General features: G+C 44.9%; 1 protein-coding gene across 1 annotated transcript in view; it reads left to right on the top strand.

Moving 5' to 3' along the window:
• The window catches only part of LOC116510355 (putative N-acetylated-alpha-linked acidic dipeptidase), a 42015-nt gene that overhangs the window by 3647 nt on the left and 28368 nt on the right, over positions 1 to 10000 (top strand). The window contains exons 3-6 of the mRNA XM_032219873.1: positions 1007 to 1193; positions 3829 to 3930; positions 7086 to 7211; positions 8818 to 9004. Of these exons, the coding sequence (XP_032075764.1) occupies positions 1007 to 1193; positions 3829 to 3930; positions 7086 to 7211; positions 8818 to 9004 (602 nt within the window). The remainder of the gene's footprint in view (positions 1 to 1006; positions 1194 to 3828; positions 3931 to 7085; positions 7212 to 8817; positions 9005 to 10000) is intronic.

Below are 10000 nucleotides of genomic sequence, written 5' to 3' on the forward strand. Positions count from 1 at the left end.
AATAAGTCTAATAATTTGAACATTCTATAGGCATTTATAGTTATTGACTTACCTCCTTGCAGCAAACAGTAAACAGCCTGATTAGCACAAGAAAAAAAAATCTGCCTCTGCCTCCCAGCAATTTGCCTGTGCAGCAAACAGCAAGTTTCACTTTCAATTTCAGCAGGGGCCTCCCGATCATCAGCTGTTTCCGGCTGCAGGGATTGCCATAGCTTATTGCAGCCTCTGCAAGCCCCATTTTCCCCATTTGCTGCAAGGAGGTAAATTGCTGGGAGGCAGTGGCCAAAGGGTGGGGCCAGTAGGCAGGTGGGGCTACATTCGGTGTATAAGATGCACCGAAATTTTCACCGTCTTTTAGTGGGGAAAAAGGTGCGTCTTATACTCCGAAATGCCTCGCTTAACCACATGTATTTTGGGCTCAATTGTGGTCGTAAGTCGAGAACTACTTGTATGGTTGACTGCCCAGAGTTACACGTTCAAGATGGGATGTTGTGTAAAAGTTCTCAGCTAATCTTTAAGAAGATGCTGGATAGCCATTTGTCTGAAACGGTATAGAGTTTCCTGCCTAGGCAGGGGGTTGGACTAGAAGACCTCCAAGGTCCCTTCCAACTCTGCTATTGTATTGTATTGTATTGTAAGTTAAAAAAAAGAAGTATAACCATCTACCCAGATATAAAGAAAAGTATGTTTTCTACAGGGGTGGATTGCTGCTGAAATTGCTGCCGGTTCTGTGCACAATTTTGTGTGTGTGTGTGTGTGTGCACACCAAACATAAGCTCCTCGTGCATGCGCATTTGCACCTAAAAAGTTCCGTGCATGTGCACATTAGAAAAGGGAAAAAATACATTTTTTGCAATAAAGATTGTTCTGCGCATGCGCAGAACTAAAAATCAAGATGGCACCAGGGGCGTGGCTGGCCGAGTTACTACCTATTCTGTCGAACCGGTTGGAACCCACCTCTGTTTTTTCTACTGTCGGGTCAATAATGCCATCTTCTTTCTTCTAGCAATTTCACCCAGCAGCCTCACTTGGCTGGTACACAGGAGAATCTACGCCTAGCTGAACAGATACAAGCCAACTGGAAAGCATTTGGCTTAGACTCGGTCCAAATGGCTCCTTACGATGTTCTGCTTTCCTACCCCAACAAGACGAATCCTAATTATATCTCGCTCATTGATGAGCGTGGCCAAGAGGTAAAGGAGGGGGGGGGGCTGGATTATGTATAGAAAGTAATTTTCACAACCAGATGCATTAGGCTAATATGGGGTTGTATAGGGGCGTTCCTCGGCTTATGAACCATAATGGAGATTTCCATTGCTAAGTGATGTGGTCATTAAATGCAGGATCACATGACCAGAATCCAACTTTGCAACCGTTTTTATTGTGGCCGTTGAGTGAATCGCCATGGACATTAAATGTGTCGTGCAGTTTTTAAGTACTGTATTTTTCAAAGTATAAGATGCACTTCCCCCCCTAAAGGAGGTTGAAAATTTGGGTGCGTCTTATACAACGAATGTAGCCCTGCCCACCCGCCGGCTCCCACCCTTTGGCCTCTGGCTCCCAGCAATTTGCCTCTTTGCAGCAAACAGCCTGTTTCAGCTACAGCACAGCCTGATTAGCACAAGCAGCTGATTGTTGGTGGGATCGGCTTCCCGACCAGCAGATGTTTCAGGCTGCAGGGATTGCCATCATCTATTGCCGCGCCTGTGCCCCCATTTTGGCCTCCACATGCTCCGTTTTCGGCCTCCTTGGGCCCCACTTTCCGCCCATTCCTTTGGGCTGTGTGGAGGCTGAAAACGGGATGCAGAGCCCGAAAATGGGGCGCACGGAGGTGGCAATATGCTACAGTAATGCCTGCAGCCTGAAACAGCTGATTGTCGGGAGGCCCGACCATCAACTGCTTGTGCTAATTAGGCTGTGCTGAAACTGAAACGGGCTGTTTGCTATTTGATCCAAGGAGGCAAATTGCTGGGAGGCAAGCAGAGGTAGAATTTTTTTTTCTTGTTTTCCTCCCCAAAAGCTCCGAAGTCTTACACTTCGGAGCATCTTATACTCTGAAAAATATGGTAAATCACATGGTTCTTAAATGAACCTGCCTTCCCCCATTGACTTTGCTCTTCAAAAGCTGGCTGGTCGTGATCATGTGACTGAAGGATGCTGCAAACATTGTAAATGGGAGCCAGTTACCAAGTGCCCAGATTGTATTCAGGTGATTGCAGATGTCAAGCCTGAAGCCATTTTTCAGCATCTTCAGGGCTGCCACGGCCGAGATAGTTGAAACTGTTGGAATGGAAGGGGAGAATAGAGATAGCTGGGGACTTGTAGTCAAAATATTTTTTTTTCTTATGGGAACTAAGGACACTCACCAGGTGCTGGGAAGGCATGGACTGGAACCAACTGAAGTTTGGATTGTGACCTTATTGGACCATGTGATGGACATGAAGAAAGGGGGAGAGAACATTTGCTTTTAATTTGGGTGGGGAAAACCGCAGGACTTTAGAGTCGGATTTTAACCTGATGGTGCCAATAGGACATGCCTAATAAATCTGTTGTCAGCGTTCCAAGTATCATGTAGAATTAAATCAGAGTCCAAGGCAAAATGATCCTTAAAGTTCCAATTTAATAAAGCAGATATCTTAGCACATTTGTGTTAATCCCAATTCTGGAAATGACATCAGAATTCCACCCAGTTAAAAGTTCATGATCTTGTCCTCACACCTTGGCTTCTAGAAAAGAATGAATTTGGCCACTTTAAGACTCGTGGAGTTCAACTCCCAGAATCCCTCAACCTGCCATGCTGGCTGAGGAATTCTGGGGGTTGAAGTCCATGAGTCTTAAAAGGGCTACATTTTGAGACCCTTGCCTTAATAATTACACAAAGCCAACACAGAGATTCATTGGGCATTATATGCTAAGCAAACACAGCCATTGTTTTGAGGGTTTAGCTAAATTGGCTTCATTTTGATGGGCCCGTTTCTTAAATGAATCTCCACTCCTCCCTCAACCCCCTCCATCACTCCCTCCCTCTATAAATCTGTATTTATTTATTTATTCTATTATGTAGTTTATATTGGAGATGGTGAACCTTTGAGAGCTGTATACAACAAAATTTCACTTTAATGTATGCCAATTATTGTACATTCAAAGCAGTGGTGGGATTCAAATAATTTAACAAACGGTTCTCTGCCCTAATGAATTCTTCCAACAACCAGTTCACCAAACTGCTCAGAAAGTTTACAACCGGTTCTCCCGAAGTGGTACGAACTGGCTGAATCCCACCACTGATTCAAAGTGACAATAAAGTTATTATTCTATTCTGTTTTGTTCCTTTCTGTTCCCTTCTGTTCTTTTCTGTTAACTTCTATTCCAGTCCACTCTCTCCGCTCCACTTCACTCCATTACATTCTATCCCATCCCATCCCATTCTGCTCTGTTCTGTTCTGCTCTGTTCTGTTCTGCTTCACTCTTTTCCATTCCATTCCACACCACTCCACTCCATTCTATTCCATCCCATTCCACTCCGTTCTGCTCCGTTCTATTCCACTCTGTTTCATTCCGTTCCACTTCACTCCATTCCATTCTATTCCATCCCATTCTGCTCCGTTCTGCTCCATTCTGTTCCACTCCACTCCATTCTGTTCCACTCCACTCCATTCTGTTTCACTCCACTCCATTCTATTCCATCCCATTCCGCTCCATTCTGCTCCATTCTGTTCCGCTCCACTCCACTCCATTCCATTCTAAACTTTTGCCCACACCCACGTTGGATGAATCAGATGTTGCTTTTATATGCCATTTCCCCCCTCTTGTGCCTTCTTTACTATATAGATTTTCAACTCATCACTCTCTGAGCCTGTTCCTGCAGGATATGAGACCGTTGAAGACATTGTCCCACCCTATAGTGCTTTCTCGGCCCAGGGTGAGCCAGAGGTAAGGCTTAAACGGCATCGGGGCTGCCTTTACATCTGCAAGGTTCTAAGCTATATGCCTGTGGAGATTCTCAATCATTCAGATCTTAGATGTCCCAAAGGTGGGTTTTTTTTCCCCAAAAGGCAACTGTACTTTCCAGATTATTTCTTTGAAAATGTTTTCACTTCTTATCTAAGGAAAACCTTAGAACTAAAGAAGCTTCTTGGATGAAAGGAAACTTAAAAAAAAATACAAGAAAGTCCACGTGCCTTTTGGAAAAAAGTACCTTTGGGTTCTAAGATATAGGAAAATGTAACTGCTCTATCTGAGCTAACAGAGAAGAAGGCTGGGCGGGAATTGGATCTGGCATCCTTAAGCTGTGAAGAACCCCCTTTAAACAGAAGGCCTTCTAGTGATTGGCCCAACGTTCACCCAGCTGGCTTTCATACCTAAAGTGAGACTAGAACTCACTGTCTCCTGGTGGCAGTCCCAACATTCACCCAGCTGGCTTTCATACTTAAAGTGAGACTAGAACTCACTGTCTCCTGGTGGCTGGCCCAACGTTCACCCAGCTGGCTTTCATACCTAAAGTGAGACTAGAACTCACTCTCTCCTGGTGGCTGGCCCAACATTAACCCAGCTGGCTTTCATACCTAAAGTGAGACTAGAACTCACTGTCTCCTGGTGGCTGGCCCAACATTCACCCAGCTGGCTTTCATACCTAAAGTGAGACTAGAACTCACTGTCTCCTGGTGGCTGGCCCAACGTGCATCCAGCTGGCTTTCATACCTAAAGTGAGACTAGAACTCACTGTCTCCTGGTGGCTGGCCCAACGTTCACCCAGCTGGCTTTCATACTTAAAGTGAGACTAGAACTCACTGTCTCCTGGTGGCTGGCCCAACGTTCACCCAGCTGGCTTTCATACCTAAAGTGAGACTAGAACTCACTGTCTCCTGGTGGCTGGCCCAACGTGCATCCAGCTGGCTTTCATACCTAAAGTGAGACTAGAACTCACTGTCTCCTGGTGGCTGGCCCAACGTTCACCCAGCTGGCTTTCATACTTAAAGTGAGACTAGAACTCACTGTCTCCTGGTGACTGGCCCAACGTTCATCCAGCTGGCTTTCATACCTAAAGTGAGACTAGAACTCACTGTCTCCTGGTGACTGGCCCAACGTTCATCCAGCTGGCTTTCATACCTAAAGTGAGACTAGAACTCACTGTCTCCTGGTGACTGGCCCAACGTTCACCCAGCTGGCTTTCATACCTAAAGTGAGACTAGAATTCACTCTCTCCTGGTGGTCGGCCCAACGTACATCCAGCTGGCTTTCATACCTAAAGTGAGACTAGAACTCACTGTCTCCTGGTGACTGGCCCAACATTCACCCAGCTGGCTTTCATACCTAAAGTGAGACTAGAACTCACTGTCTCCTGGTGACTGGCCCAACATTCACCCAGCTGGCTTTCATACTTAAAGTGAGACTAGAACTCACTGTCTCCTGGTGACTGGCCCAACATTCACCCAGCTGGCTTTCATACCTAAAGTGAGACTAGAACTCACTGTCTCCTGGTGGTCGGCCCAACATACATCCAGCTGGCTTTCATACCTAAAGTGAGACTAGAACTCACTGTCTCCTGGTGGCTGGCCCAACGTTCACCCAGATGGTTTTCATACTTAAAGTGAGACTAGAACTCACTGTCTCCTGGTGGCTGGCCCAACGTTCACCCAGCTGGCTTTCATGGCTAAGGTGAGACTAGAACTCCCAGTCTCCTGGTGTCTAGCCTCCTGGTGACTTCACACTCAACCAAACTGGTGCTTGTCCTACTTCAGATAATTAAATCAAATTAAAATGAAGATCTTAATCTTTAAGATTTTAATCTTACTAGAAACAACCCAACAGGTAGAGGAGGCAGGTAAGAAATCTGTAGACCCTTTAGTTCTATGCCTCTATGGCATCAACCCAACACAGCTACCACCCAGAAGCAATTCCTAGTGATTAAATTTGACACATAGACACACACACACAGTCTGTTTAGATTGGATTTGGGGAATGGTTTAACAGAATCCAACAATTAAACAGTGCCGAGCCTAGTTAATCTGGGACGAGAGACCCTTTATACCAGTGTTGGTGAACCTTTTTGGCACCGAGTGCCGAAACGGGAGTGCACATGTACATACCTGTGCACATGCCGGAAACCATAAGAACAGCCGCCTGGTGTGCTCCTCCAGCTTCCGGCACACACATGCATACTGGCCTGGTCTTCCGGTTTCTGGCACAAGTGTGTGTGTGAAGGCCAGCTGGCCTATGCATACGTGCATGCCAGAAACCAGAAAAGCAACTGCCCAGTATGCTCATGCGCCCTGGGCATCTGCACCTCTGGTTTCCAGTGCTTCTGTGCGCACGAAGACCAGCTGGCCAGCACACCAGAACATGGAGGAGCAATGGGCGACAGCTCACGTGTCCGGAGAGATACAGTAGCTCTGCCTGCCACTTCCAGCACAAATGTGACAGGCTCCCATCATGGACTTTTACTGTCTCATTCAAGTATTAACCAGGTTCAGCACGGAGACTCTAGATGGTCTCCTATTCAAGATTAACCAAGCTCAGCACTACTTAGTTACTACTACTTAGTTTATTACTTAGTTACTACTTAGAGCCGAGGTGGCTCAGTGGTTAAATGCAGCACTGCAGGCTACTTCAGCTGACTGTAGTTCTGCAGTTCGGCTGTTCAAATCTCACCGGCTCAGGGTTGACTCAGCCTTCCATCCTTCCGAGGTGGGTAAAATGAGGACCCGGGTTGTTGTTGGGGGCAATATGCTGACTCTGTAAACAGCTTAGAGAGGGCTGAAAGCCCTATGAAGCGGTAAATAAGTCTAACTGCTATTGCTATTGTTATAGTTTCTGAGCGGCAGAGGGATAGAGTTAACAATGTTTTTCTTACTTGCAGTTGTTAGAAAGTTTTAAGACAGGCAAGAGGGATTTGCGGTTTTGAATGTTGCAAGGGCAAATTTTGTAATGGAATTGTGTTCAAATGATGAATGTGTAATTGCTAAAATGTACAAACTTGTACTGATGTTTGAAACGGACGAACAAAGAGAAAGCACAGCTGAGTGGGTGCGCTTTGCAACTTCCCCATGTCATCTATATGCGTTGTTAACACACCGTTTGTATTCCAGGGAGATTTGGTGTATGTGAACTATGGCAGGATAGAGGATTTCCACAGATTAGAGCGAGAGATGGGAATTAATTGTTCCGGGAAAATTGTCATTGTCAGATATGGGAAGATCTTCAGAGGAAATAAGGTAAGAGGGTATCAGCTTTGCTTTTTCAGGGGAATGCTTATGAGAAACCGAAAAACAATTAGGGGACGGGAGGCTAACACATATGAAAAACAGTTGCAAGAATTAGTTAAGTCTAGTCTAATGAAAATAAGGACTAGATAAAGAAAGGATAATGATAATAAATTATATACACGTATGGGTATCATATAAGGGAATTGGATGTAAATGGTAAACAGGGATTTGGAAAGGAGGATTAGAAAATTTTGGTATTAAATATTATGGATGTTTAGCTAGAATAGGATATGAGGATTTAATGTTAATGGAGGATTTTATAAATAAGTAAATGAAACGCCAGTATGTGGTTATGTATTAAATCTTGGTATATTTTATGATGAAGGACGTTTAAATAATCATAGTCAAAGAAAGGGGAGGTATGATGATGGTAATATAATAAATATCCGAGTTAAGATATTAGAGTTAATATGAATTATATTTGATGATGGTGGAAGAGATGCACAAAAGCCTTTTGTAACCAACTGATACACTATCTACAGTATGTAAAAAAGGAGGATTCGTATGTTTGTTTTGAAAATAAAAATGTATTTAAAAAAAGAAAAGAAAAGAAGGACTAGAGAAGAGATGGGTTGCTACCGGTTTGCACCGTTTCGGGTGAACCAGTGGTGGAAATTGTGACTGGGTCGCCAAACCGGTAGGGATGACAGGCTGGCCACGCCCCTGAATTGGTTCCCCGGTCGCCCATATCATTGCCAGCAAGGTTTTTAGTCATTTTTTAAAATGTTCTGCCCATGCGCAGAATAATTTACAGGCAACTGCGCGTGGGCAAGCAATGTACAGTGGGCACACGGGCAAGCAAAGCGAGCAACACATGCGCAAAGTGAACAGTGTGCGCATGAAGCAAACTGGCAGTAACACCAGCAGCAATCCACCCCTGGATTAGAGGTGACATGATAGCAGTGTTCCAATATCTCAGGGGTTGCCACAAAGAAGAGGGAGTCAAACTATTCTCCATGGCATCTGAGGGTAGAACAAGAATCTATGGGTGGAAACTAATCAAGGAGAGAAGCAACTTAGAACTGAGGAGAAATTTCCTGACAGTTAGAACAATTAATCAGTGGAACAACTTGCCTCTAGAAGTTGTGAATGCCCCAACACTATTAGTTTTTAGGAAGAGATTAGACAACCATTTGTCCACAAGGGTAGAGGGTTTCCTGCCGGAGTAGAGGGTTGGATTAGAAGACCTCCAAGGTCCCTTACAACTCTGTTATTCTGTTCTATTGTATAACATAAGAGCTGCAATGGTGCAGCGGTTAGAGTGCAGTACTGCAGGCTAATTCTGCTGCCCGCTGGCTGCCTGCAGTTTGGCAGTTCGAATCTTACCAGGCTCAAAGGTTGACTCAGCCTTCCATCCTTCCGAGGTGGGTAAAATGAGGACCGAGATTATTGGGGGCAATAGGCTGACTCTGTAAACTGCTTAGAGAGGGCTGTAAAGCACTGTAAAGCGGTATATAAGTGCTATTGCTATTCTATTGGTCAAGCTATGGGGGAATTTTTTTAGCTATGTGAATACAATCATATACTGTAGTTCGCCAATCCTGTTTATCCCTAGGTTAAGAATGCTTACCTGGCTGGGGCCAAAGGCATCATTTTATACTCAGACCCTGCTGATTCTTGTGCTCCCGGAGTTCAGCCTTACCCAGATGGCTGGAATCTGCCAGGAGGCGGAGCCCAACGTGGCAATGTCCTCCTTCTGGATGGTGCTGGAGATCCTCTCACTCCAGGATATCCAGCTAAAGGTGACCAGAAAAGAGGACTTCTAGGGGATGCGTCCTAAAAGAGACACAACCTGAGGTTCAGATACTTGTGAGAACAGTGTCGTAAGAAAATAGCATTTGATTATGTTTTTTATTTGTTGAACTACCGTATTTTTCAGAGTATAAGACACACCGGAGTATAAGACCAAGCAGCAAGATTTTGAAGAGGCAAATTACAAAAAAAAAGTTTTTGCACTCTGCAGACGTCCCAAAAACGGCCCATTTTTTTCACGAAAATGGTCCTCTTTTTTTTTTCAAAAAAAAAAGGGCATGAATAGCCTTTAGAAGGCTTGTAGAGTGCTCCAGGGGGGGGGGGGGACGAGCAAAAAACAGCCTGTTTTTTGTCAAAAAAGGGCATGCATAGCCTTTAGGACATTTATACAGTGTTTCTGCGGAGTGGGGTGGGGCAAAACTGAGACAAAATGGGCTGATTTTTGCCCTCCCCAGCCCTCAGGAGCACTCTGAAAGTCTCCTAAAGGCTATGCACGGCCATTTTGGTGAAGGGGTGGGGCTTTTGAAGGCAAAAAATGCTGTATTCAGTGTATAAAATGCACCCAGATTTTCAGCCTCTTTTTTGAGGGAAAAAGGTGCGTCTTATACTCCAAAAAATAAGCTGGTGTTGCCTGGGTATTTATTTATCCCAATCCTGTATTAGACAGGAATGGCGATGTCAAGTGGCAACGTGAGGAATGGGCTGTCCTCCCTCCTTCCATGAATGTCGCCGCAATTCCTGAAGAGGTGATGGCAAGAGCAACTTCTCCCCGAGTCCTGATTTTGGCGACAATTAAATAAGTTAAAAATGTTTTGCCTGTGCCCCAAGAAACGTAATTTCTAACGTTGCATTTCCCCACTTACCAGAGAGAGCCCCCTTATGGAGTACTATGATGCCGTTACCATGGCAACTCCACTGTGCTGTACAGTAGAATCCATTTTAAGACAGTACAGAAGAAGCCATTTTAAGGCACAACAGACTGCATC

This window comes from Thamnophis elegans, chromosome 6 (assembly GCF_009769535.1).
Source record: "Thamnophis elegans isolate rThaEle1 chromosome 6, rThaEle1.pri, whole genome shotgun sequence".
In the NCBI taxonomy this organism is placed as follows: domain Eukaryota; kingdom Metazoa; phylum Chordata; class Lepidosauria; order Squamata; family Colubridae; genus Thamnophis; species Thamnophis elegans.